The 21,265-nt window shown below is 39.8% G+C and overlaps 1 protein-coding gene across 8 annotated transcripts in view; it reads left to right on the plus strand.

The window, feature by feature from the left end:
• TPK1 (thiamin pyrophosphokinase 1) overlaps positions 1 to 21,265 on the plus strand; it is a 506,485-nt gene that overhangs the window by 289,494 nt on the left and 195,726 nt on the right. For all 8 annotated transcript variants that reach the window (XR_016348922.1, XR_016348921.1, XR_016348920.1 and 5 more), the window contains one exon: positions 10,943 to 11,089. Coding sequence is in view for 4 of the 8 variants with exons in the window: in XM_089776507.1 (XP_089632633.1) it covers positions 10,943 to 11,089 (147 nt within the window). In the remaining 4 variants the exon portion in view is untranslated. The remainder of the gene's footprint in view (positions 1 to 10,942; positions 11,090 to 21,265) is intronic.

Raw genomic sequence — 21,265 nt, forward strand, 5'->3', positions numbered from 1 at the left:
CCCTTGCAGGGCGGGGGCAGACTTTGTACGCTCTCCCCATCTCCAGGCCCCGATTGATCTGGGGGCAGGTGGGGGGAGTGCATGAAGTCTCTTCCCACTGCTGGGGGTGTGGGTGCCTAGAGGGAACCACCAGCTGGCAGTTCTCTCCGTGAGGGCAAAGACTTGAGATGAGGTGAGGATGGTGTAGTGCCAGGAGTGGTTGGTGAAATTAAATACAGGCAGTCCCCGACTTACGCGGATCCGACTTGTTACGAACGGGGCTGCCCGTGTACTCCGCCGCCCGTGTACTCCGGGCGAGAAAAGCTGCTCCGCGTCTCCCTGGTCTGCAGACCAGGAAGATGCGGAGCAAAGCCCTCCCCCCCCCCTCCCCCCCGCAGCTTCGCAAAGCCTCGGGGAAGCCGGCAGCGGAGCAACCCAGCAGCACCCCAGCTGCTCTGCCCAAGGTGTCCTGATTTAGCCGCTGCTGAAACTGACCAGCGCTGACTACAGGAAGCCCCAGGCAGAGTTGCTCTGCCCCGGGCTTCCTGGAATCAGTTGCTGATCAGTTTCAGCAGCAGCTGACTTGGGGACGCTTGGAGTTCTTAAGTTGATTCTGTATGTAAGTCAGAACTGGCGGTCAGTTTCAGCAGCGGCTGAATCTGGACGCCAGTTCCGACTTACATACAGATTCAACTTAAGAACAAACCTACAGTCTTGTACGTAACCCGGGGACTGCCTGTAATCTTTTTTAAAAGAAAAAAATGCTTGACTGTATTTAGAGTTGACTCTGCCCAATTATGGAACAGATGTGGATATTTCTCCTGACTTCGCTTAAGAAACCTATTACAGTTCTCTTTTATATACATTAAGCAACTAAATATCCATAACTACACAAATGTAATCATGTGTATTTGAAACACTCTGCCCACAAAGCTGAACAAAATTTTTCTACGTTGCTCGTCAAGTGAATGGAAATATTTATCTGGGTTAAAGGACAAAAATAACTAATGACATATTGACTCTAGCAGAGGTGTGGCAAGATTTTTTCAAAAAGGAGGTTAAGAGGTGGTCTGTTTTTAACTGGATCGTGAAAAGAATGGGAAGTTGTCTGAGGTTAAAGGAAGTGTGAGAAGGCATAGATCCTCACTTTATCTGTGCCCTGGGACTTGTGTTTTCCGACTCTGAGCTACCTGTTGGAATTTAAAGTGGTGCTTTTGCCCTGTCCAGCCCTGAATGGTTTGGAACAGTGATGGGCAACTTAGGCTAGAGAGTGGGCCAGAAGATTGTTGTAACCAAGACAGTTTCTTGGCATAGGGTAGTTTTGCTAAGTGCTTTTGCATACCTAGAATTTGCAGGGTGTGCCGATGGAACATTGTAGCGCTTAGATTGGCTGCAGAGAGATTACATTGCTCTTACAGTCAATGTTGTGTGCAATCAACATGCACCTCACTTCACAGGCCCTTGCTTTATGTGTATGTCACTTCAGTAATAACAGTAAGAAAAATAACTGTGTGGTTGGCAACCAGCAGAATCTGGCACCCTGAACATGGGCAATGCTAAACAAAATGCCTTGCGGGCTGTGCACAGAACCCCAGTGGGCCCACGTGAGGCCCATACACCGCAGGTTGTCCACCACTGGTCTAGGACCTTCCTTCCTGAGACTATTCTGCACTCAATGCGTTAGGGCTGCAGAGGTGCTTCCCCCTACTACAAATGGCAGAGCCTTCTCAGTCAAGCGTGCTTTGCCTTGGAATGTTCTCTTCTCTGGTTGACTTTTCTTGAATCTCTTGAGCCAAACAAATGTGATTTGAGCGAGTCCTGGTAGAGCACTGATGAAAGGAGAGAGGAATTTTTGTCTGGTGGTAAGTGGTGGGTTTGAGACCTATTGGTCTGCTGACTAGTGATTAGGAGACAGAGGGTAAGGAGAAGTCCTACTGCTTTGAATGACTTATGTATTATAACTACAGTGGTATTTTAAAATGTAGGTCGTGGATGCTCAAAGAATGAGTATTTAATGTAGGCAATGGTATTAAAGAACAGAAATTTAAGGATTTGTTTGTTAGCAGTGTTTCCAAAAAACTTCCGCTTCTTTCTGAGCCTGTAACAGCCTATTTCTCTTCTTTCCCATCAGAAAACACAGTCACTAATACTGCTTTTGTTTAGGTATGACACATTGGTTGTGCGTTAATACTGGGACCCTTGACAGGATAGTTTCTGCAAGCTGTCAAGAAGCACTCACATTCTATGTCTTTCATTGCAGCTATTGCTATTAATGATTGAATGCACAACTTCAGGCCTCTGGTATAATCCCTCGTTGATCATGATACTTTTGACCAGTGACTGGGGTTATATTTTTTAGGCTTATTAAAACTTACTTCACTTGTTACTGCTTTTGTCAGTTAATTTTTTTTCAGTCATACTTGAGCCAGCTTTTTTGTCTCCAGTCTTTCGCAGGATCCTCTGTGTTCAGATTGGTGCATCAAACTACCAGACCAGAGAATTGTATTTTTCAGCTCAGGCTTCCGTGCAGTGAAGGACTGGTCTTTGAAAGTAAAAGAGAATCTGTTTAAGCATCTCAGTTAAATTCTTCCCTGAGAGCAGACATTTGCTTCATTGAATTTGCTGTGGTTGATTTTCACTGGAACTCTTGCACTTAAAAAAACCCTGCAAAAGTTCAAGAGGCATACAGCTTGACTGGCTTCAGTAAATTTTATAGAAGAAAGCCTGTTTAGATTTTTGTTTAGAAAACCTTATAGGGCTTGAACCAAATCACATCAAAGACATTGGAAAGACTATTTCTTGGTTAAGATAAGTCCTCTTTTTGGATCAGGTAATTTATTCCTTTAACTAGTAATCAGACAACAAGGGAGTTTATTTAAGTGAAACATGAAATTTAAACCATTCACAAATAATAAATTTCCATGGAAAAACTGGGCTAATTAGGATAAGTTTTCAATGATTCATTGATTATGGAAACTCCATGGGGCAGAGACTTTCACTGTCAAGCACATCTCTGTAGATACAGACTTTACATAATCCCCGTAGAGAATGCTGATTATTTAATTTATCTGCAAATGCACATTGTAAGTCTGTGCAGCTTACAGACTCCCAAAGACCTGTACTGCTTCATAAAGTCAACAGTTACAGAAGGGGTTGACTCTAAATAAAAGATGAATGACTAATGCACTTTAGTTTCCATGTTTGAACATTAATATTCAGAGTTGAGTATCTGCTGCAGCAAGTTTAAATGCTCCATTTTTGAGTGATTCAATTTTTTAAAAGAAATCTAGTACTTCTAAAAGGTGCCTAGCTGATAGAGGAGTTCAGTACTATCTACAGCAGTGTTTCTTAAACGTTTTAAGACCTAGGAACACCAAACAATATTTTTTTTTTAAAAGAGGAACACCAAGGATTTTTTGTTGAGCATAAAAAACAATAAAAAAGGTCGAGGGTGGAAAAAAGGGTCGGGGAAAGTTGTGCCAAAAAAAAAAGGTCACTTGCCCCTTTAAGGGAAGCCATTTTTAATTCTGTTGTTCTCCGTGGCACACCTCCGATTGCCTCGCAGCACACCAGTGTGCCGCGGAACACAGTTTAAAAAACACTGATCTACAGAGTAAGTATTGCATGGGCAGCAACTATGTAGGCTCCCACAAACAGCCTCACTTAATAGGTTATGTAACAGGGTACAGTCACAGAAGACCTCTTGGGATTGTTCTCCGGTGTGCTGATTAACACCAGCCTTCTTGCTCACTTGGGCTCCTGCTAGGCCATATTCTCTGCTCTCCCCTTTCTCCCCAGACGAAGCACAGAATTGGAGTAGCCACTCCCCCCAAGAGCAGTGCAGTCATTGAACCACTTCAGCTCTGGGAGGATGCAGTTCTAGGGCACAGCACCCAGGAAACCAACTCTCAAAAGGGATGAAAATCCCAAATAAATCCATCTTTTCTTTGAGTAAAAGTTTTACACAAAGAAAGCTCATGAGGATGTTCGCCCTCTTTATCAATAAAAAAGAGAAATGCATACTGGTGGTGGTCATCCCCCCACCGCCCGCACCCAGGTAAAAATTTGTTTCACTGGTCCTGAAAATAAATAAAAGTGTTTTATTAAGTACAAACAGTAGACTTTAAGTGGCTGCAAGTTAGACTAGGCAGATCAAAGTTACTAAGTTTAAATGAAAGGAAAACCCATAGCTTGTTTTAATTCACAAAGAAACTTATTGAATACAGAACCTAAAGAACTGTTCTTATTTCAGGCACGTCTTCAAGACAAAGGTGATCTTTATTCTGACGTGGGTCTCCAGTTCTCTTTGTTTCCAAGCCAGCCAAGGGCGCCATTTCAGGTGCAAGGTGGGGGAGGGGGGGAGCAGAAGCCGTGCACTCCGGGACACAGCTTGCTTTTCATCTTTTTCCCCGGATGCTAAGGGATGCACTATCAAATATGTTGTTTAGTTTAAACAGACCAACACGATCCACTGGCATATTATTGCTGCTATTGCACTGAATCCTCCCTTCTTAAAAATTAACAAAGTCTATGAATAGAACACTATTGTAGGAAAAACGTGAGGGATGGAACTGAAGAAGTGAAAGAGACTCTGTGCGGGAGCTGGTAACTGACCTGGAACGAAATAACATCAAAATTAATGGAATCAGTGAGGTGACAATTAAATTGATTGAGGGCTATCATCTGAGATACTGCGACAGGCATCATCTGAGAGTTCTTTTTCCCTTGGAGAGTTAGATGGTTAGAGCAAGTTGTTTCTGGAGGTAAGAGGATTGTACCTGAGCAAACTTCTGATGTTGATATATGATTATTTTGCTAGGAAATGAAGGGCCAACATGTATTGTAAACCAAAAGATGTTTATTTTAGGAACTACTTGGCCCAAAACTTGTGAAATATTAATTACTAAATTTATATATCGCAAGGCACTAAGTAAAATCACAATAAAGAGACTACACTTCAGCTAGCACTCGAGAACTAATACAACAACAGGAAGGTGAATTGAAAACTATGCTGCTTCATGCATCATTGAAGGAATTGTCAACTACTTGCCAAATGGCAAAATCTTCAATGGTGCTGCTGATGTATGAAGCAGAAAAAATACAACTGGAAATTGAGTTTGCACTCTGAGTTTGTATTCTAAATGGATTTTTATTCTAAATGGATCAAACTTGGGACAGTTTTACCAAGAGACAATAAACCTAACTCTGGGCCATTTATCCAGTCATCTTTCAGTATATAAATGCAGGCATCTGGATAATGGTAAGGTATTTGACTCTCCGAGCAACCTCTTTATGTGTTGTAAGCAACTAATGAAGGGCAGCGCTCTCCAATAGCTGTGAGGGATAGGTGATTGGGAATATTTTTTTTTAAATGTCAAGGACAAAGGGATAATCTCTTTCCTTTTATCTGTCCTTTCCTTCACTAGTTCTGGTTTGTAAACTGCATTCTGCCCTTCCACAATCAAGTTTCTAACCAGGACATGGCACTAAAGGTGGATGATCTCCATCATCGGAAAGTGTTCAAAAAAGCCTCCGTGCTCATATGACCAATTTCCTGGGAGCTTTTTATACTGTTGATCAGAAAGTGCTGCTGATCTGCATTTAAACTGTAATAAGACTGAACTGTGCAGCACTAAACTGGTTTTGCCCAGTCTTCTGAGAGAGATTTCAATATTTGGTCCCGTAGCTGTTCATCCCTGAAAGCCTGTAAGTGAAGTCCTGGAAGGATCAGTGTCCAGTCATGTGTCCTTCAGTTTTAATCTGAGAGATCATAACATGGCGTAGGTTCCAGTGTCACATGTGTTTGAAAGAGCTGGTGAAGCCAAACCCAGGTGGAAAGAGTTTGTATTCTAAATGGATTTTTATTCTAAATGGATCAAACTTGGGACAGTTTTACCAAGAGACAGTAAACCTAACTCTGGGACATTTCTCCAGTCATCTTTCAGTATATAAATGCCCTTTGAAGAATGGTCCCAGATTATTTACCTTATCATCAATGGGAAGATATTTTCCCTTTGTGTGCCTGTGGCAGATCTCTGGCTTTGCCTTGGCAGTCCTGTGCTTCTAGGCAGTTAGCACTTGCCTCCAGAGGCTCACTGTGACCCTCAACATTGTCTCTCTCCCTTTACTGGAGATCAGGGGTCACAGACTACTGAGCCACTTTCATCATAAGCCAATTAAACAGGTTTGGGATGAAACCCCTTTTTAGTCTTAACCTCCCCTTTCAGGTGTAGGCTCTGCAGTGGTGTGTGCAGGTTTGAGAGAAACCTGGGCCCACCCTATACTCCAGGTTCCATTCCAGGGACCCTAATGATAGTGGCAACATGTAGTGTTTCCTCCACTACCAGAACTACAGCCCTTCCCTGGGCTACTTTCCATAAAACCCTTCCCAGCATCTTCCTCCTTGTACCTGACCACATCCTATCAACTCTTCCACAGTGCACCTCTTCACTCCCAATCCTTAGCTCCTCATCCTCCCTGAAGGGGAGCCTTTTAAACTAGGCCCAGCAAGTCCTTAATGGGCTGCAGGCGTTCTGATTACCCATTCTTTCTCTTGCTTCTGGCAAGCCTTTAATTTGGCTCCGGGATCTTTCTGGTTGTTCAGCAGCAGTCTCTGCCTTAGTCACTCAGCAAAGGGAAAACTATTCATCCAGTGGCCAGTATATTTATCTTCTATCAAACTACCATCACCCCCTGGTCTGGGTCTTCCACAGTGCACGGTCTCAAGGTTGCTGTAAGATATGGAGATGGCAACAAATAAGCCTTTTACCATCTAGTTCTTGGGAGATTGTGCTCTTTCCTCTTGAAAAGACCAACCCACAGTGATCTGCATGTTCGTGGTACCTAGTACAATGACCACAGTATGAGAGTCTAGATAGAATAGTCTGACATTCAACCAGGGACTGATTGTGAAGGTGCTGCAAAAGAGTGGAAAGTGGTTGCTCTGTGTGATTCTCAACTTTGTATTTGGCTTCTAGATACATAGCAACATATACCTAGGAAACTTTTTTCACTCATTTCACTCTGCTCCCTAGCTCCATCCCTTTCTCCCTTTTACCTGTTCCTTTAAATGTACATCTTTTTAATCTCTAATTAATATATTATTAATCTATCCACATATGAAAGAAGAAAATCAGTGAGACCAATGTATACGTAGGAATATTGTTAAAAGCCAGTTTTCCATTTCCATATTCACAATAGGAATGGTAGCAAAAACTAGGCAACTTGATCATGATGTGATGGCAGCCTTTATTCCTCTTGGTTACCATGGGTTCAGAACTGACTCTTATTGGGTGAGAGAGAAATCACAGTGTCTTTGAGCTGCTGGATCACAGTGTGACGCTAAGATAGTATTTGTAACGTATTTTTCTTACAATAGAGTAATACTAACATACTTCCTTGCTGTAACTCCTGAAATCCTTTGTAACATGAATTCACAAGTATATCATTTAAAGATGGATAAGTCTTATGATATGTCTTCACTTGCCCCCTAGTTCGAACTAGGAAGGCAAATGAAGCATACCAAAGTTGCAAACCACGTGTGGGATTTAAATATCCTGCGCTTGATTAGCATATTCGCGGCCGGTTGCCATTTTAAAATGCTGGTGGCCCGATTTAACTTGCCGCGTGTAGACGCAGTAGTCCGATTTAAAACCCTTCCCTCTAATTAACTGTTACCACTCATGAGGAGTAACAGTAAATTTGAGGGAAAGGTTTTAAATCGGACTACCGCGTCTACACGCGTCAAGTTAAATCGGGCGACCGGCATTTTAAAATGGCGACCGGCCACGAATATGCTAATCAAGAGCGGGATATTTAAATCCCACACTTGATTTGCAGCTTCGATATGCTTCATTTGCCTCCCTAGTTCGAACTAGGGGGCAAGTATAGACATACCCTTAATCTGTAAGAGGTTCTGGGCTTTGGAATTCATTCCTTCTTTGCCTCATAGCCCAAAATAAGCAGGATTTCTGGGGAGGGGGAATATTTGTGTTGTCTGTCTGTCTGTCTGTCTTTGTGTCACACTGAAAGGCATATCAAAGACAGAGAAGATTTCTTGGTTGTTGGTTTGTGACTTTACAAGTGGGAATTGTAGGTCTTGGATGGTGTGGCTGTGATTTTTTTTTTTCTTTTTTTGTGGTGGGTAGGCAAGCAAGAGAGAAGTAGATGTTTGCATTGAAGCACCTAGTGCTTCGAACAAATCCTTCAAAGAAATCAGAATATTATCTGCATCTGTTTGTCACCATTGATGCCATGTTTCTTTTGCAAGGCAATGGTCAAAACATCAAAAATATTGTACTCTTCCTGCTTTTGTGATGATGATGCTGTCATCTATACTTCCCTACTCATCGCAGTTCTATTACGTTTTGCCACGTCCTAATAGTTCCTGAATAATATATACAAAAAACATGTGAAAATGAATATCTTTTTAACCCAACCCTAACATTTTATAGCTTTGTACTCAGCATGATATTCCTGTGATGTTTAAAACATTAAAGAACTAATTTTTGTTTAAAAAAAAAAAAGTTACTGTATTGTATGCTAATCTCTTTAAATAGTGTGGTACCATTATTTTAAATGAAATAATATTTACATGGTTTTGTATCGTACGATAGTATTCTTTTTAATAGAAAAACTATTTTTTCTTAGCTAGCAGTCTCTTACCAGTATCACAAAATAATTGCTAAGACTTGACAATATTATTTCCAAGAGATCCTATTGCTCTTAGAAAGAGGTATAATTTGTGCATAGATTAAGAGCAAAATTCAGCATCCAAATTGGCAGTGCTTTTGGGAGAGGGAAATATAGTGCATGAGGAATACTAGGCACATTTCTATCCCTCTCATTCACCCACGTTAAATATTGTATACTTGAATATTTCCAGGTGTAATATTAAAATTGTATTATAATAGTTCAACAGGGCAAAATAAAATGCTTCCCCTTCAAGGCCCAAGGAAAGAAAACAATCCTTGTGGGTACCCATATGGTAGAAAACCCATGCCATAAAACTGAAGAGCAGTTGCTTAGCTCTCTGAAAATTGGATCATTGGGAATAATTAAAGCCCCAGTCCTATAGCTGACCATATGTTCTATGCAGGTAACCCGGTGAGTCTTTTCAGAGTCTCCTTGAAGTCAGTGGAGCTCCAGATGGGTGCAACAATCCACTCTCATGCTGTTGTTGCAGATTTGGGGCCTTTCTGTTAGTGATTTAAAGGAATTCTTTCTTTCTAAAAATATGTCATCAGATTCAGCTCTGTTAAACAGGAGTTGCTTCCAGTCAAACTAAAACAGGTTGTTTCTACAATAGAAATAATACAATGAAAAATGTAGCTTAATTAACAGGAGACCTTGGCTGTATAGCTTTTTTAAACAGAAGACCTGTAAGAATCTTTTATGGTTATCCTAAGTTTATTTTGGATTTTTTGTGATCTTTATCAACATAAGAAAATAGTGATTTCTCTGTTGGAAGAATCTGGATGTTTATTTAAATGTTCACAGCTAAGGAAAATTATTACACTAGTTCAGTGTAGGGATTTGGGGGAAGGGTTGTTTTGGTAGAACTGTAATAGAAGACGTGGCAATATTCTTGACTAAAGGAAAAGGACTTAATTTGCATACAGACAAGTAGGCAATTGAATCATAAAGTTCTAGTCCTTGTGATAAAAATAGAAGCTGATGTTTATTAATATATCATTCCAGATACACAAAGTACCATTATGTGGCCCATGGGTTGAGTAAAATGTCACGTATTTGCCCTGGCTGTAGACTAAAGCGCTATAAAACTAGAAAATCCACCAGATGGCCATTGTCAAAGCAGACTGTAAAAGTTTTAGAGCTACATTGTGGCAAAGCTCTAGTCATGACTAATGTGAAAATAGCATCTTAAAAAAATAATTACTGAGCATAAGTGACCTATGTTATGGTACTAATAATACTCATAGTTTACATGTAGATAGTACCTTATGTCTGAGGATCTGAAAACATTTTACAAAGAGTGGTAAATGTTACCATTTTACTGGTAAGGGAAGGTGCAACATACAGAGGTTGTGCCTTGCTTGTTGAGTGACTGTTGAGGTTGGAACCAGACTGTGATTTATTCCAAACAGCATTTTCTACTGGTTAGGGAACTGTACAGGAGACCTGAGCTTTTGTTCCTGGCTCTGTCACTGACTTGTTGGGCAAAATGTAGATCACTCAGGGCAAGATTCTGCTATCCTTACACTGATTAATACTAAACTGATTGAGTAGCCCAATCCAATTGATGGGTCTGCTCCTGGATTAAAGAACTAATCAATTTATTTACTTTGTTTTCCTCTCTTGTAAAATGGGGATAATATTTATATTTGTTAAAGGACTTTCAGATCTGTGGATGAAAAATATTATGTGCATGCGTGATGTTATAACTGTTCTTTAGTTATCAGATGAACCATCACTAACCTTGAATTTATAAAGCATTAGTTGACAGCTGTGAAAAATACATGACATTTTATTAACCCAGGAATCACATGATAACATTCAGTGGTACTAGAATGACATTAATGGCAGGCTCTATTTTTCTTATAGCTGCACAGCACAAGTGTCTTTACAGATGCTATCTTCAAAAGTGTCATCCATTGTTGCTGTTGGGTTTAATTAATGAGCATTTGGGCAACTAATGTGAGTTAAAGGATCTCTGAAGATCTGGATGTCTGAGCTGCCAATGCGTTCAAAAAGGCATAGGTCCAAATTAACTGAAGTTAGTGGAATTGCAAACGTGCCAGCAGTAGCCCATAGATACTGTAGAAGTCATCGGTCAGGCAAATTGCCAAATCTTGGAGTAACATACCTGCTCCAAAGGACTGTTCATTTGGGCAAAAGTCTCTGTAGTTAAAACCTTGTTTGAGGTCCCATCGTATAAACTGGTTTTTTTTAAATAACTGTTCTTAAAGTTCTCCTTTTTTACCTTGATTTTTTTTTCTTCTAGATTGATATGATTGTGACCTTGGGTGGACTTGGGGGACGTTTTGACCAAATCATGGCATCAGTGGAGACTCTCTTCCATGCAACTACCATCACTCCTGTTCCAGTTATAGTTATTCAAGAATGCTCCCTCATCTACCTGCTTCAGCCTGTAAGTGAAATGAAGTGTAAGATCACAAAAAAACATGAAAGTCACTTGACCCTGCAATTCCAACAGTCAAAACTGCCATTTCTCTCAGTGGGGATACTGCTTGCTTCAGGATTGTACATCAGGCTCTAGATTTAAAATATATTGCTGTTTGTTGGGAGATGATTTATGGTTGCACCAGTACAGGAATGGTATATTTTGCTCTTTCTGCCTGAAGACATGAAAGTTAACTCACCAAGAATAGATTTTAAATAGAGAGTGGGAAACTAAACAAGTGAAAAGTTAGTAAAAGCCAGTACTTTTTCAGTTTTGAGCTTGGGTATGAAGGGAAAATATTTGAGCTTCTAAATTAAATTCCAGTAGAATTAAACTTATCTAGCTCCCCCCCCTTCCCTTTGTTTTTCATTTTAAACAGAAATATATATGACTGACACATGAGAGAGAGAGAGGAGGAAAGTTGAAGAGTTTGACAAACCTGTTAGCCATAATCCTCATATAATCAGAGTGCTGCAATTCATGACTGAAATTGACATGTGATTAATCAGAGACTCTATTTGAAAATGTTCTGATTTTGTAGTGTTCAAATTTTGATTCAGAAAATAGCACACATGATATTTTGCACAGCTTTCACTTTTAAGATTTAATTTAGAACGTAAATCTGACTCTGAGCACCCTCGGCCCCCCGACAGCTGCTTATAGCCTTCTGTTTAGAAATACTTTTTCTGGTGACTGGATTTCTAGACGTTTAACAGGCTGCATACTTGTCTTATAGAATGAGATTCACTGGCAAAGTTGATGACAAAGCTTATACTATATACGCATGCTTCACAGTAATCTGAGAAGCATTAATGAGGTTCTATAAAAGATTGGAGATTTAAATCCACAGAGGCAAATTCTACATTATCAACGTGAGGTACTCTGTCTGCAAGAGGGATGCTGGGCACTGGAGCTCATTTTCCAGTTTGACAAGGAATGACTCTGATTATTGGTTGCAAATCTAAAAGGCCAGATAGGGAACAAAGTGAGGAAAAACCAGCCTGAAGGATAATTGCGATCAAATCTGAAAGTAGGAAGTAATTTACACGTGAATGATTTGCCCATTCTGTACTGACACTAAATTAATTTTAGGAGACTTTTGAGCAGGCTAGTTAGAGCATTTTTAAGAGTTCCAATAAGAATAGGAATGCCCAGAATAGCATTTAAAATGTGTGATTTTATCACACATCTATTTTAATTCTTTTTTTTAATCAGTGGCTTTTAAAATGTCAGAGTTAAGATTGTGATTTTTGAAGGAATAATGTGTCCCTTACACACACACTTACACACACACACACACACACACACACACACACACACACACCCTCCCTCCCTCCCTCCCTCCCTCCCTCCCCACAATAAACTGAACTAAAGTCTTTTGTATCATTATTACTTATGCACTGTTGCTAAGTGGATTGGGGCTTTTTTTTTGTTTGATTGTTTTACTGATAACTTTTTACTACTTTTATTACACTTTTTACAAAACATGTTAATGCTCTTTTTCATTGACACAGGATATTACTTTTTTTCCCACTCCGTTTCTGGCTGATGTACAGTATTGCCAGCTGATGACTTTTATAACTCCAGGCTGTTGCTTGTATTCAGAAATAAAAGTCACGTTCCAGGGGCAGAATCTTAAAGCTAACTGACACACAATTCTGTTTCATTGTTAGTTTAAACTTATCTCCAGTATCTTCCATCTGTTGCCATGGTCTTTTTAGAAAATTATTTTAACCCTCTGTTTTCCAAATAAGATCAAATAAGTAGTTTATAAATAGGATATTCCTAAACTGAGAGTACTTTTCTTACTATTGCATTCAATTTAGGCTTACAGTATAGTTTTCTCTTGTAAATAGTTGCAGAAAATGACTGCTCTTTTTCCTTTGTAATTTAAAATGAAGGCTGGAGAGAATTTGAGCACAGTGGAAAATGAACTGTTTTGTTTTGTTTTTTAAATAAGGCAAGTCTGTGGAACAAAGAAGTGGGATATCATGATACATTAAGACAAATTATAAAATTAATGATGACGTGGCAATCCTTGAGGAAAACCTACTGAATATCTTTGGAGTCCATTGTATGAAATGTTAAGCTTATATGTTATTGTGGGCCTGGATAATCAAAGCACTATACCGGACAATGTGGCAGACAGAATGGTTTTTTGGGGGCAATGGGACAATATGTGTGAAGGGAAATTCCTGGGAAATACTTGGAGTGAGGTAAAACCAAGTGCTGTCCACCTGTTATTCAGAACCACAATGTTTTGGAAGGTAGGCCCGGAAACAAGATCCATTATTTGCAGTCTCTTTTTGGAGGCAGGAGCTTCAAGGCCCAAGTTGTATAAAGAAACAGATTGATATGCATAGTTTGGGTTCTTGCTTCACACTGAAGCTGCTAAGAATTTATGACTCTGGAAAAGACTCTTGGTTGAGTTTAAAGAACTGACATCCTACCAGAGGCTTTGTTGCAGAGTGTGTGTGATGGGGGGGGGGAGAATCTGTGGTAAGCTTATTAGTATATGAGTATGAGTAGATCCCTTTGTTGTTTTAATACATTTTCTTTCTGATGCTTTTACCCTAAGAATAAATATGCTTGCTTAGAGAGAGCTGTGGTTTACTTTTAATTGTGGGAAACTCTGTTGATAGCCTTTGAGGGAAAAGAAAAGCACTGATGCTGGCTTGTTTAGGTACCGTATTTTAGCGAATATAACCCACGGGTTATATTTGTATTTACAAACTCTGCAGCCCCCTGTGGGGTATACTCAAGTGCAGGGTATACAAAAATTTTTTTACTCACCTGGTGGTGAGCGCTCCCCCGCTGCACAGCCACCAACCTCCGGGCAGGGGAGTGCTCATCTCCCGGTTCCTGCTCAGGAGCGCTCCCCCTCCACCTTCCTGCGGCTGCACAGGAACCGGGAGATGAGTGATCCCCCGCCCGGAGGCTAGAGGCTGTGCGGCCGCAGGAAGGGGCGGGGGAGCACTCTCATTCCCCCACCTGGAGGTTGTGCGGCCGTGTGGGACCCAGGGGGGTGAGTGCTCCCCCACCTGGAGGGTGGCCAATTCTCCTCCCCCCGCCGACCCGTAGAAGCCCTCTCCCTCCCCCGCACAGTTTGAAAAAAAGTCTTGTATACCCTGCAGGTTATACTCGTGCACGAGGTATACCAGATTTTTTTTTACTCAAACTGCAAAAACTGCGGGGTATATTCGGATGCGGGGTTTACTCAGGTGTGGGGTATATTCGCTAAAAGACAGTAGTTTGGATATCTGGGAATTAGGGATGTTAAATGGCGTTTAATCAGCTAATCGACTAGTTGATGGAATTTCCATTGACTAGTTGATAGGAGGGGAAACTGCAGAGCCACAGCAGGGCCTGATTGCTAACCCCGCTGCGATTCTGCCTTTTAAATGCATGAGGAGCCACAAGGCTCTTCATGCATTTCAAAGTCTGAAGCGCAATGTGGGGAACCAGGCGCGAGCTGGGAATTAGCTGTCCTGGCTGGCACCCAGTGCTCCGCTGCACCTCTGCCTCCCCTGCTTCCTCTTCCTCCCACCCACCCACCGCGGAGATGGTGCTGTGGTGGAGGAACCAGCTTTTAAGCCAGCTCCCCCAAGCAGCAGCTCCATCACCCGTCCCCTTGTTGCCTCTCTCTGACAGAGGAAGCAAGGGGGGGTTGGAGAGTAACTAGTCGAGTCACTAGTCAACAAGTGGCTTACATCCCTACTGGGAATAAAACATTATGGGTACGTCTACACTGAATGGCTATTTCAGGATACCGGAGGTATCGCAAAATAGCTACCCCACGTCTATACAAGCTGCTGGTTATTTCGAAATATTTTTTGAAATAATGGGCACTCTACTTCACCATCCCAGTAAACCTCGTTGCACAAGAGATAAGGGATGGCTCGAAATAGTGTTGTTTCGAAATTTGGCGCTGTGTAGACTCACCAAATTTCAAAATAAGCTATTTCTAAATAGATTTGAGATAAGATATGCAGTTTGCATAGCTCAATTGCGTAGCTTATTTTGAGTTTAGGGTGCTATATAGACCCACCGTCTATGAAGGAATATAAAAGTTTGGGTATATCCCTATAAGGGAGGGAAAAGCTAGGGTTTCTGCCCAAGTGAGGCAACTGCTGGGAGCCAGAAGACTGAAAATAAGTGCCTTTGAGAGAACATAAGCACAGTTGCCCTTAACTGTTACAATGTCTAGCTAGGAAATCTTTCATGTTCATGTAGCATGCAACTCTGAAAGCATAATATCTTTGGGAAGAAGGATCCATTTTTGTTGTTGCTCAGCAAAGTATGAGCAAAAAAGCCTTTTACCTCCAAAATAATAGACTTTCCTATTAACATAGGAGTATATTATTAGTTATGTATTATGTAGCCTCCTTATTAGTTTGTTTGCTTTTTTGGTTTATAATCAAAATAGAGAGAAAAACACCAATCTTTATCATTTTTCTCAATCCCTAAAAGCCTGAATAAAGGGTGAGCCTTTCCTTGGGTCCTGAAGACCAACAGATTTGGAAGCTGCTGCTGATCCCAGAACACCAGTGTTCTGTCATCTTATTGAGATATGCCACTTCCTAAACAGGCTGCCACTGTCTTACGGGAGTTTACGTTTCTGGATTGTTTTAAGAAGTAGTCCCAGTTAGTGTTCATTGCATTAGCCTGCATTATAAGTTAATATATTTGTCAGAGGATAGTAAGTGTTTATGGTAAACCACTTACAATCCCTGTCCATAAAATGTGTTTTGAAAGTATATAATGCGATCAATTTAACATCAGGTTTTTATAATTTATAAGAATAATCTACAACTTCATTCATTGTGAATCTTAACAGGAATGAATTGACCAATGGAATTCTATGTATGATGAATTTATAGAAGTGAGCAACATGATTAGGTCAGGGAAGCAGAGCTGCCATTGGTTCATGTGCATTTAGTAAGCTGCTCAACCTCTTTCTGTGCCTTTATTTCACTGTCTGTAAAATGGGTAAAATAATATCAAGAGTTTTGTTTTTTAGGCCAAACACTTATAGAGCGAGCACTTCGATTTTTTTCAAAGCAAAGACGAATTATAATGAAAATTATATTTTTTTAATATGTCACATTCCTCCAATTATATATAGGGAGGCAGAGCAGTTGCTCCAGAATTTCCTTTGAAGCAATTTTCAATGTGAGGATTTAAGCAAAAAATTAAATAGAACATATAAAATCTCCACCTGGAATAGTGATCGTATTTTTCTCTCTTTGGTGAAAAAAGAACCCTTAATAAGGAGCAGGATATTTTATGTAACAGTGCATATTTTTATGCTTGAAATTTCGCTCATGTCAATTACCATTAGGCTACGCTCTGGCTGAAGAACATTAGGTCCTCTGTTGTGTTTATCATGCCAGCCATGCTCAGTATGAATAGCTTAAGATTTCACATATCTACTTTCTCATTTTTGGGTACTGTGTTTCTCAGGAGTACAGAAACATTAGCTTCTGTACACTGATCATAAATTATCTTTTATCTGTGAGTCTTATGGCAGTTTGTAATACAAGGTAATAGGATTTATGACCAAGAAATGAGAAGATGTCCAAGAATTAATGAGGCATGTCTTTTCATTATACTGAACGGAGTTCCGTGTTCCCTATGCAAGATTTCACTGTTGAGAGGTGGGAAGAAGTATTGCTACTTGTACTTGAAAATATGTTGCACAAACATACTTTTGTCAGTTACTTAACTCTCCTGGAATGCTGCATGACCTGTTTCTTCCATGCTGTAGCACTTCCTGGTGTTTTTTCCTTCCCATAAGAAATAATGAGGAATGTGATAATGCTCATAGAAACTGAGAAGGGAAACAGAATGCTGATGATATTAGGAATGCGAGCTTCTTGTTAAATCTAAGGTCTGTGGGTCAGGATTTGTGGATGTTTTTTCCTCCGCTTTACTGCCAATACAGGGTGTAGTCTAGGGCAAGTCACTTAACCTTTGAGTGGACAGAATTGGGCGAGCTCTAATTGAACTGGCACATTAAAACTAGTGTAGTTGCAATAACATGAGCAGGGGGAGCATGGGCTAAGTTCGTACTTCAGGCTGCCCTAACGGTTATGCTTCTATTTTTAGTGTGCTGGCTCAAGGAGAATTAGTTGAAGCATGTCTGTTCAAGGTGGGAATTGCACCTCCACCTCCAACTAAGAGAAGTGGTCTCTGAGGAGTCAGCATCATTGCCAGATTAGTTCCCTATTGCCTTTCTACCTGTAAAGTCCTGATTTCACTCGTACTGACATTCATAATGAGCATGGGTGGCTGGTAACTTAGGCAAGGTGAGGCACAGCCTTCCCAAAACTGCTTTCATGCCTGACCACCAAAGGCTATGGCCGCAGCACGGCAGGACAGCTTTCCCAGGGAGGGATGGGGCCATGGCACGGCAGCTCCGGCCTTTCACTTGGAAAATATCAGTAGGATTTCATTTGTAGTATTGCAGCTTTGATTACACTATATAAAAGTGGCCTATGAAAGCCTCTATTTCTTTTGGTCAAGGTCTGTTTTACAGTAGCCGGGTTTAAAATACAGAAATGATGTGTAACTATCACCACTTGTATTCTGCATCTACTAAATTGAGTTGATCCAGATATGATGAACTTTTTCCCATTCAGATTTTAAGAGTTGGGTAGAATCCTCTGTTTTGCTGTTGCTGCAGGAAAATCTAAGGGGAAATTTATCATACCAATCCTTTGTGTAAGTTGTTTTTTTCCACTACTGACACATGATTACTGTCAAATATATAAATATTAAATTTAAAAAAGTTAATAATGTTGTAATCCGTTACCCTTTTGAATTGCATAATTAGTATCATATCAGAAGAGAAGTGTTGTATTACATGACTTTTCAGAAGAGTGTTTTAGAATAATGCTGAACTTTGAGACGATGTAATTCAGGTGTTGACGGAGCCCTTGATAGGGTTGGTGGAGTGACCATTGGCAGTGTATGACCGCAGACACTTACCAATTTTTTCTATTAATGCAGGCACACATGTAAAATAGTAAAGATTTTATGTGCTTTCCATACACAACCCTTGCATACACAAAGTCGATACCCATGCAAGTGACTGCCGTGAGTTCAAAGGTAATATATAATGTCAGTTCCCATGAGCAAGGGTTGCAGGATAGGACACTAAATTGCCAGGAAACTTGAAGACAATGCTTCCAGGTGTAAGCTTGATATAACAGCTTAATCTATCCAAGCAGCTACTATCCAACATGAGGTATGTTTTTCATTCCTAAACAAACACTCTATTTTCTATGATAGATGAGCAATATCATGTGGCCAGTTTGATTAATCACACAACTGTAGCTCCTATTAACCTCCTAAGAGATTTATCTTCCAAGATCATACTGATTGAACTGGCAGCAAATTAATTTGATTACCTTTGTATTTCCTAAATGTGGACGTGTGATTGAGTCGATACCCACATTTTACTACCCTCGTATAGTTCTGCTATCAGATGTTCAATCTTTGCTCAAACTTCTAATTAGGTCCCACAACAGTCCTTATATGAGCATATTAGAGCATCTTGAACCTAATAAAGTTCCTCCTGGGAAGTTACTTATCTTGCTGTTGACCCCTAAATGTCATAATGGGACTCAATATTACTATTTTAAATAACTGATATGGGAACAGAGTGCACTGTACCAAAAGAAGCTTTCTATTAAAAAGACTAATTTTATCAGGGATGGGATTTTCATGTTGACACTGTAGCTCTTCACTTTCTTTGTCATTTTGCTTTTTGCTAATAGATTTTGCAATACTATAATAGCCTTCATTTGTAATGCATAACATTTTCATTTGTCATATAAACAATTCTTCATAATGATGATAAATATTGGGAGACCATCATTTTGGTTGGCTTATTCTCCTATATTACTGCCTTATTCGAGGTGAATTTCTCATAAGATGCTTTGTAAGGGAAAACATGGAATTGTTGTGGTTTCCTTCCCACTTCCAGTATGAGCAGGACTCTCATGGTAGGTGGGGTATGTAAGAAGGTGAAATTCTTAACAAGTATCTTCCCTATTATTCTAAAACAAAAGGAAAACTATGTAGCACTTTAAAGACTTAATAAGATGGTTTAATTCGTGGGCCAGACCCACTTCATCAGATCATATTCTGGAACAGAACTGTAGACAATTTGACAGGTGTCATGAGTCTGTAAGCTATACAAACAGATGCTTCTGGAAGGAAAATAAAAGTCTGACAAGTATTTTATTGTATATTAAAATTGTAGAAAGGAAAAATGAGTACTTGCATTTCTAGACTGAATGTAAATGCCAGGGAAACTGAGATGTTAGAAATTGAAATTCAATTTTTATCTACTACATAAACCAGAAAATTCAGAATGCTTAATACTCAGTCTGATCAAGGTTTCAATGGCTGATTCTTTCCTTTTCCAGGAAAACTCAAAAATGTTTTTGAAAGATCAAATCTTGGAGAACTGAGTTTATCCATACTCTAGTGCCATAACTATATATTAAAAAAAGGTCTGTTAAATTTGATCCCTTTGTAAAATTGCTCAGGCTTTTCTAATCCCTTCTAGTATGAGTGTTAATTCTGTTTCTGCCTTCATAGTAGAGCTAGCTATGTATGGACTGATTAAATTTACTTATTGTTACTTCAGAACCAGCTTGGAAAGAAGGATTATATTCAGTAATATCTGAGGCTCAGGGGAGAATGCTATTCCATTCTGATAAATGAGCACATGTCCTTACTGACTTAGTGAGAGCTATTCAATCAAACCACTGAAAGTGACTTTGAAATATGATTTTTTTTCTGTTACTGCCAACATTGTTTTATTATTCCAATCCATGTACAGATATATCCCTAGCTATGCCAAAACCTTGCGGTTATCCAGGATCATCCCTAGAGCATCCGTCATGGTGCTGTTAGACACCCTGCAGAAGTCTATCCTCTTTAAGTCAATAGGACTTGCCAATGATCAGATCTGCTGACTTCTGATAGCTAGTATTACAGGGCAGAACCTGCTGAAGTATGTATTTTTATAACAATCAAGCAAAGTACAATTTTGGAGATGAATGTTTTAAAAAGGATGGTGACATTTTCACGACCAATTGTGTTCCATATTCTCTAAACACTTGACATTTTATAGCTAAAATATGATATTCTTTTGTTACCAATTTTAATGATGATTAGCACAATAGAAATGTAGGACTAGAAGGGCCCTTGGATGATATCTAGTCAAGGCTGCTGCAGTGAGGCAGCACCAATTAAATCTAGACCATCCCTGACAGGTGTCTGTCCAACCTGCTACTTAAAGCTTCCAATGGGGATGATTCCACAACCTTCCCTAGAAAGCCAACTGCAGATATTAACTACCCTTAGAGTTAAAAAGTTCTGCCTAATATTCAATCTAAATTTCTCTTCCTTCAGATTAAACCCCATTACTTCTTGTCCTACCTTCAGTAAACACAGAGAACAATCAATCACAGCCCTGAACAGATCTGAAGGCTGTTGGCAGGTCTTTTCTCAAAACTAAAAGTGCCCAGTTTTTAACCTTTCCTTAATTTAGGTTTACAAAACATTTTATTGTTTCTATTGCTTGCTTGTGGACTCTCTCCAAATTGCCCACACCTGTCCTGAAGTATGGTACATAGAACTGGACATAATGTTCTACCTGAGGCCTCACCAGCGCTAGCTGAGTGAGATACTTACCTCTCATGTATCACACACTGCTCCTCCTAATACATCCCAAAATTATATTAACCTTTTTGGAACTGGAGTACATTGTTGATTTTTTTTTTCAGTTTATGGTCCATTATAACCCCAGGTTCTTTTCAGCGGTACTATCATATAGCTATAGTTTTCAAGGCTATTACATTTGGGAGTGGGTGGTGTTATGAGCTGTCAACCTCTACCTCCAAAGCCTGGTTTGCCTATTTAAAGTGTCTTTAAGAAGCTTGCTGTTGGAAAGGGATAAACAGTACTAACGTTTGCAAACCACTGATTTAATTATTTCTTATTTTGTAGTTGTGCATTTGATTTTTGTTCTTAAGTGAAAATGCTGTATTGAACTTCATCTTCTTGAATACAGATCAAATCTCTAGTTCTCAAGGTTGCTTTGAATTTTAATCCTGCCCTCCTAAG

This window comes from Pelodiscus sinensis, chromosome 2 (assembly GCF_052426305.1).
Source record: "Pelodiscus sinensis isolate ZL-2025 chromosome 2, ASM5242630v1, whole genome shotgun sequence".
Lineage (NCBI taxonomy): Eukaryota > Metazoa > Chordata > Testudines > Trionychidae > Pelodiscus > Pelodiscus sinensis.